Genomic DNA, 20,061 nt, shown 5'->3' with positions numbered 1-20,061 from the left:
ACCCTAACCCTAACCCTAACCCTAATCCTACCCCTAACCATATATCAGCTAGATAGTTACCAGGGTACGTTCCGGTATACCGGACCGTACCCAGGGTACGTTCCGGCAGTACCCTGGGGGACATAGACCCTATCAGCTGTGATTCTAGTTGCACTGCACCGGGTATCATGGCAACATGTGGTGGGGGGTTTTCATGAATGGCCGTAGCTATAGCTCAAGAATGCTGGTAAAGCAGTGGTAGGATCAGGGTTAAGCCAACAAGCACGCAATTTCGCGTTGAAAAGTAAATGTGTGCCACAGCTGTTGTTCATCTGGCATGCACTGTGTAGTGAAACCCAGATATTATGCTTTTAAACACACTCTGACTGTGTTTTGTTACTTGCTTTTCTCGTAGTGCCAACAGTTGTTTTTGGAGGCGTCTTGTGAAAAATAATAAAGAGCCGTAATTGTTGATATGCCGACATGGGTAACAGTTGGCGTAACCTCGTTGTGATATTCCCGTGCAACGAGCCTAACACACCGACTCAAACATGCAAACACACGCAGTGCGCACACGTACATGCACGTATGCATGCATCTACTCGCACTCGCACACATCTACACGAATAAAAATCCACAAACATTCTTTAATGGAATCTAAACCCGGATGGCTTTATGACACACTAAAGTGCTGGTTTCACAACATGTTGACCTGGCTTTTCAAGGTGGCCTTTGTTTTCATAAGCCTCGTAATGGTGTGGCACAAAACCAGGTTATAGCAGCTATGATGAAATACATGCAGACTTGAAACTAGATCTTACTGCCCGCTCCTTATAAGATCTACTTATGTGTACTAGGTTATTGGTCTGGCACTGGGTCACCAAGTGTTGTGTCTGCGTATGAATGTAAAAGGAGAACAACTCCTGCATGACCTGTGCAGTATATGCTACTAAAATATTTGACACCATTCGCTGATCCATTTCCGCACTGACCTACCACTGACTCAGCCATCTCTCACCCCTCTGTCACCACTCCCTTGCCTCTCCATCACCCTTCCTTAGTTACCTCGATCTTATCCTTCAGTTGCCCTTAGCTCACCTCTTTCTTACCTATTCCCCACCCCTCCTTTACCCATACCTCACTTCCTCCCACACCTCTGTCACCCCTTCTTCATCTCTCCCTCACTCATTTTTCGCCTATTCCTCACCCGCACGGCACACGATCGGTGAACGCGGGTAAGGGTAGATGATACTGCATTCTGAATTATCCAAGCATTTTGACGAGCGTCAACGTTAATAATTGAATAGGTTTTTGCAAGGGAAATTGTTCTGCCAAGCTGTGTTGCTTCCCACCGTACTGTATTTACACACCATCAACGTGAGTGTAGTAGTACTACAGAGCGATGCATGATGAATATAAATCGGATGTTGCGAGATTGTTTTGTAGTGTTGTTTGTGTATTTTTCCAGGCTGGCATGTACATGATACAGCTGATAGACAGCTACGCAGCCACTTGGTCCGTCCTCATCATAGGCTGGGTCGAATGTGTGGCCCTGTCCTGGGTCTATGGTAAGCACTGCTAAACACAGAGTATAGTACCCCTCTTCCTTCCTTCCTTATACCCTTTTCCTTTCTTCCCTTGCTTCCCGTATGAAAATCAATGCCAAACATCGATAATTGTGCATAGTGACATCGTTACTTCTGACCTTTGACCATGTTATTTCGACCTTTGAGCTCATCAGGGCAGCTGCTGTCTGACGTCTCTGTCCATTAACATTCTATCATGCATCTTCCCTGCCTACCTTCCACCATTTCTCTCCCTCTACACCTGTCGTACATTCATTTCTTCTTCTCCTACCTTCCTTCCTGCTTCTACTCCCTGCAGCCCGCACTTCAACCTACATCTTCCCCTCCCACCGATGTGATTGCTCGATGCAGTTGCGACTAGGGGACGTTGAGAGAGGCGCGACACTGGTATGTGTTGGCAGCCCATGATTCAGCGTGAACGTTGTGTTTGTGCGTACACAGGTGTGGATAACTTCCTGGAGAATATCTCACAGATGCTGGGTAAGGACATCTATCCGTACTGGTACTGGAAGATCGTCTGGAAGTTTGTCACGCCTGTCGTCATCATGGTAAGTAGAGGTGTAGCGAGAGAGAAGCTAGGGCCATCGCCCAACATGTGTGACTAAACTATATCACCTTACAGGGTAGACCCAGAACAAACAAGATGCTTGTTTTACACTGTGATGTCGAAAATTGACCTTGGTTAGTGTTAGGTTTGGTGAGAGTATGGCTAACAAGGATCGATAGCCGTTTGATCCATCGATACTTCAGTCTTTAGTAGGATCGGTTGAGCAGGACATGATGATTTGAACTTCAAACTGAAATAATTCAGTGAATCTTATGGAAACTGAAGTTTTAACTGTCGATCAGGGATGAGAGTGGGTGGATGGTAGAGTTACTAGCCGATTGTAAACAATAGCAGTCAAACACTGTAACGTGCAGGACATTTTTATGTGAAATCTGGCGCCCCTTCCCTCCGCGCTGCTCTCTTGGTAGTGTAAAATCATGTTCATTTCCACCGTAGGCTATAATGATGTTCACTTGGATGGATTTCTCACCGCTGGAGTACGGAGCGTACGACTACCCACCGTGGGCGGACGGGCTTGGCTGGGCCCTGTCGTTTACCTCGTGCGCCTGCATACCGATCGTCGCTATCTACAAGATATATCACGAACACGGATCGCTTATCACGGTGAGTCACCCAACACGGGTCGCTAGTGTATGGTCCAGTTATGGTGTCGGTCGTACGCGTACCACAGTCACCGTCCAGTCGTGGCGTCGGTCGTACGCGCACCACAGTCGCCACCGGTCACCATCCAGTCGTGGCGTCGGTCGTACGCGTACCACAGTCGCCGCCGGTCAACGTCCAGTCGTGGCGTCAGTCGTACCCATACCACAGTCGCCGCCGGTCACCGTCCAGTCGTGGCGTCGGTCGTACGCGTACCACAGTCGCCGCCGGTCACCGTCCAGTCGTGGCGTCGGTCGTACGCGTACCACAGTCGCCGCCGGTCACCGTCCGGTCGTACGCGCACCACAGTCGCCGCCGGTCACCGTCCAGTCATGGTGTCGTCCTCGGTGCCCGCGCTCACGGCTGCTCTCTTGTTTCAGCGGATACGCCGGCTCGCGAAGCCGTCGCGTACCTGGGGACCGGCGTTAGAGAAGCATCGGCGAGAGGTGAAGCACATGTACAAGGGTGTCATCGAGCCGGGCACGCACCGTCGCGTTCTCATCTCCGAGTCCGAGGTTCCGCTCGCGAAGAACACGAGTCGGTCGTACGACATCGCCGACGAGGCCGCGCATACGCATCGTCAGCAGCAGCAGCAGCACGACGCCAGGTCCGCCGCACTCGCCTCCGTCGAGACGTCAATGTGAGGCTGCCGGCGCCCCCTGCTGGCAGAGTGCTCGCCCCGCAGGGCATGTGTCTGCGAAGCGAGGGACTCTCGGACGACTTGCGATCGACGCCGAGGCTGAGGTTTGACATCGTGCTGTTCGGTCGCTTCTCTCCAGATGGATCGCCGGGTGATGGCGAATAGGTGCGGCGCGGCGCAGGTGTGAGGCACGCGAGAGCCGGATGGCTCTGCGACTGTGGCCAGATTTCAAACGCCCTGCTGTTGTAGTGCCTGCTGAACCTGCGTGTAGCAGTGCGTAGCTTGTACGCACATGCAAGATGGCTCCTGATCCCAACCCTGCAAGCACTGATAAGTTTGTTTTGTGGCAACATGAAACGTTTTACTGAGTTCCATGCAGACCATTATCACTCGTTATGCTGAAACGATTGGTATTGGGACTATTGATATTCTATGACAATACCAGGTGTAGCTATATCACATTAAACAATTATCTAGGTTGCAGAGGTATCCATTGTCCACTTCAAAGGCAGGGTTGATAAACGTTTTCATTACTCTTAGACGTGCTTTTGGTATTAGACTTCATCTCAAGTATTATGGGCCTGTTATCCCGTTTCATTGTTACGTATATTGTGCACCTATTTTATACGGTGGAAGCTAGGCAGTGGACCACTTTATCATTATTTCAGCCAGTTAGTTAAACGATATGGTAAATTGCACAATCTCATTACCATTTATGCTGACAGTACGAACACATTTGGAGCGAAACTAAACAGGAATCAGACGCACAGTGTGATGTGACGTCATGTTTAGTGGTTTACTTTAACCACGTGTTCTCAGGAATGTAGCAATGTACTTCAAAATGAATATTTGCTCGATTGATTGATGTTGTACTATGTTGTTACTCAGTATTATGTGCTAAAGTACTTCTATTACAAGTTTCGATGACTTAGCAATAGAGGCAAATGGATGAGCAAATAAGGTGTTGCTTATGTTCAAGAATCCGTTATGTGCCTATCATATGTGGATATTTAATGTTTTTGCCTTGTTCCTGTATTACTGGTCTCTTCAGTTGTTATGCAATGCAGTTGACATGTGTTTATTGCTCCTGGTGACGATATGTTTGTGTTCCTGTGTGACTGTGTCGTGATGCTTGTTTTCTGTTGCTGTGATTAAAATGAGTTATTTGGTTGGTTTCTTGTTCCGTACGCATGTTAGTGTGTGTGTGTGTGTGCGCGTGCGTGCCTGCCTGCGTGCGAGCGTACCTGTCTGTGTGCGTGCGTGCGAGCGTACCTGTCTGTGTGCGTGCGTGCGAGCGTATCTGAATGTGCTGTGATAGGCTGTTGGTTCTTGCATATTTCTATATGTTTCAACGTTTGTAAACGGTTCTTGGATATATATGCACTAATTATAGGGAAGTGTTCCCTTCATGGGTTATTACTATTAAAATGCAATGTCTTAAGCCATTGTCTATCTATAGCTTGCCAAATTTATACGAAATGCTCATAAATGCTGCCAATCGTCTGTTCTATATTAGTAAAATAATGTGTATAAAAATAAGTTTTAGTGCATACTGTTGCAGTACTGAATTTTAATTCGAGTCTGAATGATAATTTGGTTACTAGTTTGAAAGGACTATGAAAAGAAGTATTTTAGGCTGTCTGATGTAAACTCAGTTTAATTATAACAGTAAAAAATGTACAACAGACTATGACGACATATTTATGTATGAATGTTCATATATTGCATTTGCCAAATTTTTGTCTACTGATAATGCATACTTGCTGTTTTTATGCGATTTGTTTTGTAATATTGCAATCCAGGAAACTGTAGATATGAAATTACAAGTCAACGTTTTCCTTGTGTCGACCTTTTACTACATCAACTTTATCTTTTTGAAATAAATATATTGTAGGTTCATGGACATGGGCAAATAATAGCATTAAAACATAGAAATTGAAATTACACATTAATAGAAATAAAACATTAGCAAATTCAGTATAAGCAATACGCTTTAAAATTTTGCATCATCAAATTCGACATTCACATTAATTTTGTGATTGCTCAATTGTATTTTTTACCATGTTTCATATGGCAATATTTATTTCCATTGAAGATGGACTTTGCAACAAGTTTCATGTAGAAATGTACACGGTTAAAACCTGCATTTTCCTGCTTTATTCTAATTGAGTCGTTGAATCTCTCCATGTTTGTGAATTCTTCAACTATTTTTAAGCAGTGTAGACAAGGGTGAGTTTTCCCCTGTTATATTGCACTGTTTTCACACATTATATTAACTAAATTTTGGGAATGTAAAACGCGAATGGTCTTCCAAAGTAGCCAGGGTGCAATAATTGGTAGCATCTTTAATTAGAACATGCTGCATGTTATGTGTGTTTCCTAGCCAGTGGTTACCGTTGGTAAACGTGATGCTTCACAAACAGGATGCATTGCATCATTAAGCTTTTGTTAGAAGCATGAACACATATATATATATATATTACTAACATTAGATATATGTTCATGTCAGTAGTCATTGGTGTTGTACGCGAAGTTCATGTTGTTTGTGCGTATTCGTCACTCACTGCAGCTGGGCTTAATCTGTAAATAACACTTTGGTGACCGACTGTATATAAGTAAATTAAACGTTTAATATACTGTCATATTTACAGTGTTATTTAGCTAAGAGATTCGAAGACAAGCGTGTGCATGTACGTACGTAGCAGGGTGTAACACACAGGTCCACCACCATTACATGGCGTACTCTCGTGTTGCGAATACAGGGTTACAACCTTCCTCTGGAAGCTAGAGTCAAGTTTGTTCCAAGGTCATTTCAGGTTTTGTAAATGGAACCACGCCTATGTCTAGGTGTGTGTACGATAGATCCATTAAAATCACTCATTAATTTTAAATATCATTGGTTCAGTACATTGTAATTATGGTACCGCAAACTGCAAATGGGAGTACCTGTTTGCAGGATTTATGTCAACATATCGAAACGGATTGTAGCAGTTGCAGTAAAGCTGATGGCATTTTACGGATCTCGATTCATGGTTGTATGTGCTCAGGATTTATAATATTAGAGAGCGTAGGGATTATGATGCTGATATGAATAAACAAAAATATCATTTGGAGCAAGTTATAATTTACTTGTAAATTAGTTTCGACCATCTGGTAATAGACAAGATTCTCCACCTAGTGAGTAAATGTTAACCTTGTTACCTATAAAATGTTACCTAGTGAGTAGCTATTTATAAGCTAAAACCTGAAAATTTGCAATGTCATCATACCTAGTTATAAACCTATCATCTGGACTACTAATACTGAAAGACTATGCAAAAAAGAAATAGATTAGGCATAAAAAACCCTATACATAATTTTGTATTTGTTTATTAATCCTGCATCCATAAACATAACTGTTGCAATGTTTCTTGAATGAGTGAGTGCTCCTCGTGAGCAAATAAACATCAGGAATTGTCAGAGATAAATTACCATATACTACAACCAAGCTATTTCAGATATCACATTTTAATCATACTGTGCGTGCATACTGCCATTAGCACATGTGAATGTTTACAACTATGTGGCACATTTCTTACTGCTTTAAACGTCAAACACGACTAATTAACAATGTCTCACTTTAACGTGAATACATAACATTTACTTTAACTATACCAGCATCAAGAAGAAGATGCTGGCAGGTTGTAGTCGCCTATTGGATGGAGTAGTTAGGACTTCAAAATGTCCAGAGGTGGGTTGGTCATCCTCGGAGGTGGGTTCAAGTAGACAATGTTCTCCATTATCATCTACGTGAAAGCACAAAAGATCAACACCTATAAATATTTCAATGACAGTTGAACCAGTTGACAAGCAGGGTGGCCTGTCTATCTTACAATGAATTAAAATTAAGCGATGACACGATTTAGGCTTTCAGCACTAATTTCTGTTAATATTTCGTTTCATTATGCTGCATTGTAAAGGTGTAAAGCTATGTCTCCACACACGCGGCACGGCACAGCAAAACGCAGCGCCGTTGTGCTGAAAAAATAATGCATTGTGATTTAGCGCATTGTGTCTGAGCGCATTGTGTTCACTCTGGTTCAGTGATCAGAAATTATGCATACATTTGCTTGTTGTCCATTGGCTGATAGTGGTGTGAGCAGAACACGTCATAAAAAACAATCGCGTTGATTGGTTCAACTGTCTTTCACCGTACACAGCATCCGTCAAAAGTCAAACTCATGTGACTTTCGCCGTCACCATGAAACCGGGCAGGTGCTGTGCTGTGTCAGTGGCGACTGTGCCTCAAGATATAATAGATTTAAACTTTTCCGGTAGGGGTGAACGGCGCCGTTGCCGTGCGTGTGGAGACGGACCTTTAGAGTATGCCTCATCTCATCATCCGACAATAGCTAGTAGATTTCTCCTAGATACTTACATAGCCTACAGTTAGGGAGAAAGCCACGACAGAGCTTATAAGCTGCATGTTCATTTTTGATTGCCTCTTGGCATTTGCCACCGACCACGATCCCTTGGGCACAGGTAGATCATTGAGGGTGAGCAACGGACCATGGTGTTCACCAACGGCGCTCATCCTCCGCAAGCCCTGCCTACCTGAAAGTGAACATAAGCAAAACAATTGTCACCATTGGCATTAGTGTTAGGAATAGGACATTATGACAGTGACAATCAGTCTCCAACAAACGCTATACCCCTATAACTAAAACATACGCCCATAAATGTTCGTAACACTAACAGAGTAGTACCACTACCGGTGCCGTGACAGTATCTTGCGATATTTCTGATGAACGAAGATTATTTGCAAACTTCAAACGGCCATTTTTGGTGGTGCTGCAGCAGCGGGAACTATGTATTTCCGTTCACAAAAATGGCCATTTAAAGTTTGCAAATAATGTTCGTTCACCAGAAATATCGCAAGTAGACCATTGCAACGATAGTTAGAGGTTAATTTTTTGTAGCTGATATAACTTAAGACATATTCACTTTGGATCTAGAGGCATTAATTGTCTACCACAGACGTTATATAGGCTCGAGTCGTCGCAAGTAAGTTGGTCCTGCGCATCCGTAATGGCTGGTCCTATAGCCCAGCGGCAACTGTACGCAGGCTATAGTTACTAGAGCTAGTTTCATACCTGCTCGGCTATCTTGGGCCAAAACTAAATATAGGTGTGGTTACGGTTTCCCGACCATCTCTATTTATTCCCAGCGACCCTAAACATTTTGTCAATTTTCTTTAAAGTAAAAAAAAAAAATATTATGAATTGACAGTTCCTGCTTCAAAAGGCACAACGCACATCTTTCGGACATAGTTGTAAATAAATATATTTCAAGAAAATAAAATGTTTTCCCTACTACCTACCCCTATTTTTTCAGCATGTAACGGTAATCACACATATATTTTGTTTTGGCCTTATAAGTTATGTATGCGTATCATAGTACTAGTACTATAGAGTATAGGCTATAGTGACATTAGTCTCGCAGCCTAGTTGGCCTAGCAACCACCTAATAGCTGGCTACAATGCACCAACAAAGTTTAGGTGTACCTGACAGTGTAACTGTTAGTGACAGTGTCGGTGTGCATATTTCTAATGACTACAGCAACGACTAGCCGTGCCACTTTCTATTTTTACTTTTTACTTTCGGAGTGGCTGGAGGTACAGCAGCCGTATAACCAATTTACGAGGCTGCAGGTACGGCAGTCCATTTGCGCATGTGTCACATTCCCACAAAATAATGCCGTTGGAAATTAATTCACGATTTAAGAGTTTTGATGAGCTAGAAAACTCTCGGATTAAAGGCTCACAATGCGCATCCAAACGCTAATTTCTCCAGTACTAGACTAGCAAAAAATTTATACTTGTGTCATGCATAATCACACTACCTTATGACAAAATAAACTCTAGTTGCTCCCATTCACTGCGCGTTTGCTTAAAACCCACAAGAAAGAGGTGAGAAAACGCCGCCTGTTTGCCAACAAAATAGGCCTCGGAAGTGGTGACGTGACGTCAGTGAAAAAAATACACGGGGGCTCGGGGCGATTTAGCCCCCGAATGCCAAAAGAGCCCCGGAAATGCCAAAAAGAGCCCCGTAAATTTGCATGATAGTTCAATGCAACCAATTTTAGAGTGCTATTTTCATGCACGCGAGCTTGAAAAGTAGCCCCCCGAAAAATAAATTCTTCCCTGCGTGACGTCACATGTTTTTCTTTGCTGCGCCCGTACCGCTGTACCGCAGCACCGCTGCACGGTTGCTTGGGATTGGGGAAACTGTCAACAACATCGAGAATTTCAACAACATTGGAGGTATTTTCAAATACCTTTTATAAGACAACACGCAGGAGAATGGGAGGAACTAGAGTTTATTTTGCATAAGGTAGTATGATTATGCATGACACGAAGTATTTGCTAGTCTAGTACTGGAGAAATTAGCGTTTGGATGCGCATTGTGAGCCTTTAAGTATGAAAATGAACTTATTGTGACAGCTAGCCTACNGCTAATGAAAATTGATTCTGGCTAATTGTTTGGCTACAGAAAAAAAAATCCTAGCTAGGGCCCTGAGAAACTATATGTTATTTTTACTGATTTCTCCGTATCTTTCCTTGGAATTTTCATCGTCTTTCAATGCCTTTCCGTAGATTTTTCTGCGTGATTATTATTTTGCGCAGGCACTCATTTTGGAAATCTTCCAAGATTTTTACTTCTTCCTTAGTTAAGTTAGTCCATGTTTCACTGTTATTTAGGAAGGAAGGTAAAACTGTGCATTCGTATAATTTCACTCTTGCTTCTATAGTATGATTTCCATAATTTTGCACTTCTGCCCATGATAATAATATTATTTTGCTCATCATGAAACGGCTCGTCATGAAACGGCTCATCATCAACATCTTTCAGTTCGGACTCATCATATCGTTATAACCTCCTATATCATTAATTAAATCCCCTAGGTATGAATATTTGGTGCATTTTTTGATTACCTGGTTGCTTATTGGCTTGGTTGCCTATTGCCTTGGTTGCCTTGGTCTTCTTCTCTATCCTTTCTTTGTTTGTGAATTTTATAACCATTGTGTTTGTTTTGTTCATATTAAATTCTAATCTTTTTGATTCAGCTAATCTGGAGCATGACTGAGCGATTTTTGTTACTGTTTTATAATCTCCAATTCCTAGAATATCGTTCATATATAATCATTGTCAGTGCTCGAAATAAGGGAAAAAATGTGGTTGTCCACCAGGCATCAAGTCCGCAACAATTTCTGGTTGTCCCAAAAAAATATCCCCAAATCTCCTATTTGCAATCACATAATAATATGGTCAGAAAACACCCAAAAACAGTGGTGTAGCCAGGATTTTTTAACAAGGGTGGCCAAAAAAAAATAATGCGCAAAATAGTGGCTGACTTAATATTTTAATGGCTCCTCCGCCTCCCTCTCCACACCCTACGGCTCCTCCGCCTCCCTCTCCACACCCTACGGCTCCTCTACCTTCTCTGCAATCTTTGTTTTGGGTGCCATGTGAATAGGCGACATTTTTGTTCATTGTTCTCTGCTCCCAAGATATGTAATTGTTCAGTGGCGGGTCTGGGATTCTAAGGAGAGGGTGAAAAACAAGCGGGGGGGGGGTATGGGGGTCCTCCCCCAGAAATTTTTTAAAATGTAGATTGCAGGAGATAGTATTTGCAGCACTTTTGAGTACATGTACAGCCTTCATTCTGACTACGACAATTCTCTCTTTTTTAACTTTCGGATCAACATGAATCTCTACTGCATGTTGTTTGTTTTGCATGGGCAAAGCCATCGGAAAATTCAAAATAATAATGGAATAAAAATACCAAAATGTAGGGGTGAACTTGCTGGTTTGCTGGTTCCAAATCGAGTTCACCTCTCATAAATCAGAAAATCTGACATATACCAGTGTTGGAAATAGCAGCTGGTATGCGTCGCTTTACCACACCATAGATTAATGGCGGGCCGCCAGGCTATAAGTGCTTTTGGAGAACCACTGAGAAAAACATAAGTAAAGTACGTTTTTTCGTCAACTTTTTTCTTGGTTGTCCACCGGACAATGTCTCAGACTGGTTAGGTTGTCCGGCACAAATTCTGGTTGTCTCGGACAACCGGACAACGCTTATTTCGAGCACTGATTGTCATCTTCTAAAACTACAGACCATCCGCTGACTGCTGTGGAGACGTGCGCCGGGCCTCGAATTTGGCGCACGTCTCCACTGCAGACAGCGCTTCATACTTGAACATCCCCGCGGTCGCGTGCGCATATCCCGCGGAACTGCGCGTCTCATCCGCGTGCAGCGCTTAGGATCAACAGCAAAGCTGTGCCACGCAATCTTGTATCATGTCTCTCTGGATTCCTGCCACTTCAACTTCAAGTTCTACCACTGTCACTGAGGCTCATAGGGTCTATGTCCCCCAGGGTACTGCCGGAACGTACCCTGGGTACGGTCTGGTATACCGGAACGTACCCTGGTAACTATCTGATATGGTTAGGGTTAGGGAGTAGACGTAGGCAACTCCCTAGTCTCGTTAGTGGAGTAGGCGAGGTACGGTCCAGCATATTAGATAGTACCAGCAGAGCATATAAATCACGTTGATTTATATGCTCTGGTACCAGGGTACGTTCCGGTATACCGGAACGTACCATGGTACTATCTAATATGCCGGACCGTACCTCGCATACTCCACTAACGAGTCTAGGGAGTCGCCTACTCCCTAACCCGAACCCTAACCATATCAAATAGTTACCAGGGTACGTTCCGGTATACCGGACCGTACCCAGGGTACGTTCCGGCAGTACCCTGGGGGACATAGACCCTATGAGCGTCACTGAGAAGTACTAGTAGTAGTTGGTAAGTGCGTGTAAGGCTATAATTAGGTACAATAATGTAACCCAACAAGAGTAGGGGTTACATCCCTACTCTTGTTGGGTTACATTATTGTATCTAGGCTATGATATACGTGTGTACTGGTAGTACTAAGCCACCCGGCACCCAATCGGCAAAAAACAAACCCCTATAGTATCTATCATTGAGTGTATACAATACATTTGGTTGCCTTTTCTATTATAGTGGTCTGCGTGGCACAGCCACAGATGCCGAAACCACACTCCACAGTCATGAAAGTTAACCCACTGCATCTGCAGACTGCACTGTGTCCGGGTATACATGTAAGTAATGACTACTAATGTATTGCTTTTCTGACCATGTAACATTTATTATGCTACAGCCTACAGTACATAACTAGAAAGAAGGCACTCGGGAGAGCGAATCCTCCGCACACATGATCACTACACCTGTGATATCAGAATGCTATATTCTACAGCGCAGTGAAATAAATAGATATCAGACCACACTCTGGCACACACAACATGCCTGGAAATACTGCCTGGAACCCCCGCCCCGCGTTAGCAATGGTACGGTCCTTCTGCTATGACCCAGCGTTAATTGGTTCTATACTTATCCTGTGGTTGAAGTGTAGCTCTATAGAGATCAGTGTTAGAAATATACTTAATGACCCTGTGACCTTGACCTTGGGTCAAGGTCACTCAGAATCGATAGGGTTCTACCGCCCCATAAAATGTACCTGTGGACCATGTTGGTAGTTTCTACCTCTCACGGTTGCAAAGATGTCAAGCGGACAGACATGCACACGCACACACACACACAAACGAGCCAAAAACAATACCCTCTGCTACACTTCATGTGGAGGATAACTACATGTATGCAGAATCATGTCGAGCACAGGCAGCGAAAAAATACACGGGGCCTGGGGCAACAGGACGATTTGGTCTCGTACCCTAACTCAGTCACCGTGAAATTAGAGTGAAAAGAAAAGGGGAAAACTATACATAATTGCAAGGGTGAATATAGTAGCTCTAGAACTAAAGCCCTTTGCTCTGCCACAGGCACCTGTGGAAGAGCGAAGGGCTGTAGTTCTTGTCTTCTAGAGCTAGGGTGAATAATAACAAATATATGACAAATATTGTTATTATATGCCCCAGATAATTGCACACCCTAATATTTTTACATAATTTTTACAAGGATAAAGGTTTGATCATGTATGAAGGGGAATCATGTTAAGAGTGCATAGTGGCAAGGTGTATAAAATAAAAAAAGAAGTAAAATGTAAAGTAAAAAAGTAAAGAAGTAGACATAAAATAGACCATGGCAACAATCACGCAACATGGGCCTGCTTGCAGAGTGTGTGACATGTATCGTTTTCACATCTTCTATAGTTGATGTTCGTCTGATGTGCTAATAGTAATACCATCTTGTTACATCATGTCCTAGTATGTATACAGTGCATATCAAGAATATTATCTCATCTTATAGCACCTGAAAACCAACATGTGTCGAGGTATCACTTGATTTACCCATATCTGGAGCATCGTGACATTTTGTATAATAGCATAATCATTTCTCTAGTATTTTTTTCTCATGGAACTGATACTAAATTTTACAAATAAAATTATTAAGATTTATATTCTTGTGTTTTAGTTGACATGTCAAGAACAGTTGGTGACAGAGTGGTCCACACAAACTCTTTTACACAAGATGTTAAGAAAAATTGGACAAACAAGTTGGTATGTAATGAATAAAAGTGGTAACTTCTAATTGGTTAATTATTGACTGCAGCTGTTAAAGCTGGTCCCACTAACAATAGACCCAATTCAATCTAGTTTCCAGTAATCAGAGTACTTTCTCTTGTAACAGGCAGTATTGTTAGACTTGTTCCACATTTTTTTATTTAAAAAACAACCAGGAATTGGTCCAATCAGTAGGTGACCATGCTGTAAGTACCAATAACAACATGCAACATTCCTTTAATACATTTCAGTTAATTATAAATAAGTTTTTACATTTTAAATAGTGAAATTTGTAGTAACGATTTTCATTTCTCTTTGCAGCAAAGTATAGAAATGGGAAAAGATTTCCGTGTTAATATTGGCGATGTTATCCAAGACAATGGTGGCACCAGGTGGCAGCTGCTTTCCATCAGAGGTCAAGGCACGTGCTGTTGTTTGTATAAGGCACAATGTATTGGTGATCCAAGGAGTGTGGTAAGTGAGAGAATCTTTAAAAATATTTTGGCAATCATATTATATGCTTAAAAGAGTATTCTTCCGATTTACGGATTAATTTCTATGATATTTAGTTTAGTTATTATTGAGAATGCTCCTGCACAATGCTTATGCATACACCTGCATGAAGTCTGGAACTAGTATCGCCAAGCTTGATCTGCAAGCATCATGTACCAATGAAGTTTGCAGCCTCACCTGATTAGATAAATACAATTAATCTTCACATATTTTTACAGGTGGCTGTAAAAGTCTTTAGGCCAGGAGATAACTTTGCACTGGCATGTGAAAAAGAATGGGATATACTACAGATTCCTACAATGCAGCAGTGCAGACAAAGTGGTGGGTTCAGGGTTTCCTACTAATGAGGTGGTGACCATTAACTAATGTTTGACCACATCTTAGTTTTTGTTTTTTTAAAGTTCTTTTGATTATCATTAATAGGTTCTATACCGAGTAACCTCTTTAACAGTGGTCAGATGATTAGTGAGTGTCTCTTTGCTGCAGTGCGAGTGTTGGACCGGTTCACGTGGAACGGTCACCCGTGTCTCATGGAGGAGCTCCTGGATGCCAGCGTTAAGGAGACGATGCACCAGGCGCCCGGTGGCCGGCTGCCGCTCTTCACAATCCAGCTGTTTCTGCGCAACCTGCTAGGGTGAGTTCTAACTGCCACGCAGCATTTGCCATAAGAGATGCTTCTCATTCCCTGTGCAAATGAATATTTTTTTCGCATACCGGATGTATTGTTCGCAGTAGTATAGAGAGGTTCTTGCTAATCCAAAACGTAAAATGCTATCCTGTATAATATGTAGTAGTCCCGACTTTATATAGTGAAGCTTGGGTAAATGTGTGCATGCTTAAACGACATGTCTTTGAAAAGTGATACTTATGCACCCTTATGTGTTCAATGCTTAGTTGGGGCCACCGCTTAATTGGGGCATTTTCATGGTTCCTGACCTGACCTGATAAAGGGGTAACTATTGCACCTTGGCGGTACTAGTTCCAGGACTAGGTAAAGATAAGTGCAAATGCTGCTGATAAGTGTTTGGACAACATAGAAGAGATGTCAGAATTCGTGCCAATGTCCCAATGATCTGTGTCAATAGTCATCAAGTTAATGATAAATATCTAAGATTTGAATGATGGCTGATCCATGTCATATGTCACTATATTGATGGCTCATGGCACAGCCATGTGCTGATGACACCTATATATTTTATCTATGGTGCAGGGTCCTAGAGCACCTGCACAGTGCCGGCATTGTACATGGCGACATCAAACCAGCCAATCTGCTGTGGTCCCCAGAACAAGGTGCTCTCAAACTCATCGATTTCGGGCTTTCCTTCTTCGACCATAGACCTGTAAGTGAACGATGTTTGATGTTAGATGCTTAGATTGATAATAACTGCGGCCACAGTTAAAGCCATGAATTGCAGACTAGCATTTAGGTCCAGAAATTTTACTGACGATTTTTGGTATGGAATGCGTAGCCAAGATATGCCAAGTCATTCAATCCGTGAGCTAACAAAATTTTCATTGCTGCTGATTCATTGCTGACTGTTATTCGTCGTCATTTGTGGATTTCTTTTGCGAGTGATGCGGCTTGTCTTGGTTCTATGTAGGACATGAGATACCTGCAGAGTCCTGGCTACAGGTCACCCGAGACGACCACCTGGAACAACTCTCACGCGCAGCAGGGAGAGGCCTGCTCTGCTACCCTCTGGTCGGCAGCAGACATATGGTCCGTCGGGTGCATCGCCATGGAGATCGTCAGTGGAGAGAAGCTGTTTTCAAGTAAACGGGGCGACGCAGAGCCAACCGTCTGCCCCAGCTGTCAGGTAGCCAACTCAGGAGAGGGTAGGGATAGGGACGACAATGATACGAATGGGAGGCGTTAGAGCCCTGTAGGTAGCAGTAAATGTTATAGGGACTAGTAAATTTATTCATGTTCATGCCTATATAAATCATGCCATTTTACCAATAATAACCCCACTAAATAGCCCATCTCAGCATTGCAATTATAATTCTGATATTTCCTGATGGGTTGAAGCTCCATAACATTCTATTTTAATGCAGATGGATACAAAATTATTTTGTTGAGACTCGGCAGGTGAGATAGTGTTGCCTAGAACTGTCAACGAACAAAATACATCATGTTGGAGAAGGCCGTTTCACAATGTCGTATAGCAGGATTAAAAACATTGTGACTACTGTACTTACTCGCGTTGCCCGTAGGTTCCATTGTCAGTGAGTTCTGTTACAATCTGTTTTTCTTGCCTGCAGGGTTCACCCACCGCTCGTTGCCAATACAATCAACTAATCGACCAGTGGTTTGATAGATTGGCTCCAACTGTGATAGGTCCTGCACCAAGTTATTATGATTACGTACTATTTTCCGAGTTAAAAGATTTTATATCCAGGTGCGTATCTGCATTTAATGGTGTAAAAAAAATTCTGCGCTTTAAAGCGTGTATTGCGAGAATTTTCTAGTGTTTTCCCCACTTTCATGATACCTACCGTTATTGCTTGAGTAACAGCAATTGTCTAGAGTAACAATAAAATGTCTTAGAACCTTTGTATTCACCGAAAACTGCCAGTTTCGAACTAATCGTTTTTGTAAACATTCATTTTCTGTCATCTTGAACTAACAGGAATTATGGATTAGCTTGTGGCGCCACCGCTTATCTTCCATACCCACAGTACAGGCACGCACTTGTTTTCAATTCATCACCGACACAAATACAAGTTTACCAATTCTGCCATTAGGCATAGTCGCGACACGATTAAATGCATTGCTGTTACGATGTGTTCATATCCAATTTTCTATGCTATAACTGCATAAAATCTTAGTATTTTTAATGTTGGTGTAATCAGTGATGTTTTCGCTGTCAGGTGTAACTATATTCAGCTATATTTAGTTTTTCTGAGCAAAAATCTCGCAATGCACTCTTTAACTCGTGGTCTAGTCATTAACAGTAATTTTGATGCTAATAATATTTTGAGAACATCAGAAAATTCCTGCCCTTGTGAAATAACCAATTATTAAGTTGAAGCAAATATGTAGTCGATAATTCCTAACTATTTAAACACCACTCACTTCCACTGATCATAATGGATCGCCCCCAAATCATAAAAATCATGAAAAATAATGGTGATCGCCCCCCCCAAAAAGGCATTTTTAGGGTGGGAAATAGTTGACATTCACACCACCTGTGATGATCTTTGATATCCCTTTGTTTGTGCTAATGTGCTTGATGCTTTCAGATGTCTTGTCTGTCACTCTAGTCAGAGGGATTCAGCTAGCCAGCTACGCCAGCATTCTCTGCTGAACAGGCTGATAGGTTCGTGTCACACATAGCGTAATAATTATTAATGGTGGAAGTGTTACAATACCTTACCAATATAATTACCAACATTATTACTATCATTTAAAAAATTTAAAATAATGCATGAATGCACACACAGCGATATGTGCATATGAACATGCAGATGAAGTAACGCCCACACGCTCGGGCACGCACACGCAAGCGTGCACGCACGCTCACTCACTCTCACACGCACATGCAAGCACACGGGCGCGCATGCACGCTCACTCACTCACGCGCACATGCAAATGTCAGAATGAGCATACGTATGTACCTGTGTATATGTATGTATGTACAACATATACATTTAATCATGCAAAAGTGACTGAAGTGTTGTTGCAGCATTATTTTACTCTGTCAATACTGTTGTTGTTGTTGTTGTTGTTGTTGCAATAGTTGTTACACGGCTGCACCTAGTTACAAGCTTCAGTGAGCCCCACCCACTTCTGGGGCGTAATGATTAAGGATCCAATGTAGAGTTATTAATGTAGATGTGTTTAAATTTTTGAGTTTCTTGCGCAGTGCCTTCTATCCATGACATGATGCTGCTTCCTTCGCCCATCCTCAGGCTGGAAAATGTTGCAGATGATATAGATCTGGATAATCCTGCTTATAGAGAAGGTATAATGGTCAATGTGAAAGGCAGGTGGTTGCATGTTTGAGGGGATATCAATGCGGCATTAAAGAAGTGAAGGCGGTTATGTCACTGATGGGAAGGTATATTTTATGAAAGCAGAAAATTCATAAACAAAAAGATGAGTGATGTACAGATGGTAAAATGTTGGGGGAACATTGGAGTCTATACAGTACTAAATAGTAATTGTACGCTTGATTGTAATTATTATATATATACACTATTTATGGGCATGCTTGTAATGATATAACGGTAATATAAACTTTAAAAAAGTAGAAAGCTCTTAACAAAGGTTTTCCTAAACGTTTTGCAGGTATCAAGTTTAGTATATTGGAAATATGTGCTAGCTTCGGACCAGTTGTTACATGCCTGCTGCCAACCTTGGAGCCTGTAAGGGGAAGGGTAATGCCAATCTTAAAATCCTTAGAATCCCAAAGGATGACTAGACCTCAGAATCTTTTGTGGTTAAATTTTATTGTCTACTTATTCAAGATATGCTCTTCTATTGCTCAGTATCATTGAGAGATAAATGAAAGGCTGATTTGAACATTGTCGGTGTTAGCTACAAATGATGCCCTTGTGCAGAATTACACATGTTGACATTGGTTTATACAAATTCTTAGTGGTGTGCTGCTCATGGTTATTGTGACTGTGATAAATAAAATTTTGACCAAATAAGCTGCATTGTTTAAGCACATTATTTCGATCAGCAGCATTTTTACTAGTTTTGTTGCTTTTTTCTTCTCTAGGTGTACGTGGAATTCCAGAGGAGCGAAGATTGCACGAGGGCTGTCAGAAAGCTACCAGGAATGACATTCAACAACAGGACACTTGTCACTGCATATCTGCCGTTAAGTCTATGGGCATGCAGGCAGTTGCTGTAATGTATGTACATCAATGGCACACCGAGATGGGCAAAGTACTGCTGATGACATGAAGATTGGAATCACAATATCTAAGTGAGTGGTATCCACTTACTTTCCAATGAGCTTTTCAACAGTTATCGTTTCTACTTTGACTGCTTCCCGAAAGTAGTGAACCCTCATTAGTACAGTACTTCAGGGATGAGATATTTTATTTACAGAGTGGCAAATGTGAGCGGCTCTACAGCTTACAATCATTATGACAGGAACGTTCTTATACCGGGACAGATGTGAACCGAGAGCTCTTTCAACTCTCTGTTGCTATACTCAGGTATATAGTGTTTTCCTTTTTTTAACCTATCTCTGATTATGAATTTCCAGCAGGTAGTGTTCGTCATTGTTATTGCTTTATGCTTTCATTGCTTGTGTTTTTATATCAACCATCTATCGGTACAGTGGCATAGAAGGCGAAATATCAATAAACGTGCTGTTTGTTTGCTGTACTACTTTAATGTAGTGGTGTGGATGCACATATCCTAGTTATCATTGGGTGAACATTTTCACCAGTAACCTTGCAACCATTAGGAAATAATTGTGTAGACATCGTTGAAATGCCCTCGCTGTCTGCTATCGTAGCATGCCAGTCTGTGCCTGGTAAATTCGAGGGACATTATATATACTCTGAATTCTAAACTAGTTTTGTCG

At 42.2% G+C, this 20,061-nt stretch overlaps 3 protein-coding genes across 4 annotated transcripts in view; 2 read left to right on the top strand and 1 right to left on the bottom strand.

The window, feature by feature from the left end:
• LOC106821419 (sodium- and chloride-dependent glycine transporter 1-like) overlaps positions 1 to 6,540 on the top strand; it is a 45,609-nt gene extending 39,069 nt beyond the window's left edge. Inside the window, exons 12-15 of the mRNA XM_014826207.1 lie at positions 1,448 to 1,547; positions 2,007 to 2,113; positions 2,569 to 2,736; positions 3,153 to 6,540. Of these exons, the coding sequence (XP_014681693.1) occupies positions 1,448 to 1,547; positions 2,007 to 2,113; positions 2,569 to 2,736; positions 3,153 to 3,416 (639 nt within the window). The 3' untranslated portion in view covers positions 3,417 to 6,540. The remainder of the gene's footprint in view (positions 1 to 1,447; positions 1,548 to 2,006; positions 2,114 to 2,568; positions 2,737 to 3,152) is intronic.
• A 214-nt stretch (positions 6,541 to 6,754) lies between these two features.
• On the bottom strand, positions 6,755 to 19,980 carry LOC106821424. Its single transcript, XM_014826212.1, has 3 exons — positions 19,928 to 19,980; positions 7,830 to 8,004; positions 6,755 to 7,197 (listed from the first exon to the last, which is right to left on the bottom strand). Exons 1-3 carry the CDS (start codon positions 19,936 to 19,938, stop codon positions 7,120 to 7,122), a joined length of 264 nt encoding a protein of 87 aa, XP_014681698.1. The 5' UTR covers positions 19,939 to 19,980; the 3' UTR covers positions 6,755 to 7,119.
• LOC106821423 (serine/threonine-protein kinase Kist-like) lies at positions 12,491 to 19,921 on the top strand. 2 transcript variants are annotated; one of them, XR_001395731.1, is made up of 13 exons: positions 12,491 to 12,583; positions 13,914 to 13,999; positions 14,324 to 14,476; positions 14,734 to 14,836; positions 15,002 to 15,149; positions 15,726 to 15,855; positions 16,117 to 16,332; positions 16,778 to 16,914; positions 17,759 to 17,835; positions 18,382 to 18,480; positions 18,807 to 18,895; positions 19,243 to 19,452; positions 19,578 to 19,921. XR_001395731.1 is itself a non-coding variant. In XM_014826211.1 (12 exons), the coding sequence occupies exons 2-12, from the start codon at positions 13,919 to 13,921 to the stop codon at positions 19,375 to 19,377; spliced, it is 1,368 nt and encodes a 455-aa protein (XP_014681697.1). In that variant the 5' UTR covers positions 12,491 to 12,583; positions 13,914 to 13,918; the 3' UTR covers positions 19,378 to 19,921. The 2 variants fall into 2 exon arrangements, 1 of the variants encoding a protein (XP_014681697.1); XM_014826211.1 differs by having other exon boundaries at positions 19,243 to 19,921.
• Positions 19,981 to 20,061: the final 81 nt, after the last annotated feature.

The sequence above is a fragment of the Priapulus caudatus genome, unplaced genomic scaffold (assembly GCF_000485595.1).
Source record: "Priapulus caudatus unplaced genomic scaffold, Priapulus_caudatus-5.0.1 Scaffold72, whole genome shotgun sequence".
NCBI classification, from domain to species: domain Eukaryota; kingdom Metazoa; phylum Priapulida; class Priapulimorpha; order Priapulimorphida; family Priapulidae; genus Priapulus; species Priapulus caudatus.
This window is presented reverse-complemented; position numbering and strand designations above follow the sequence as displayed.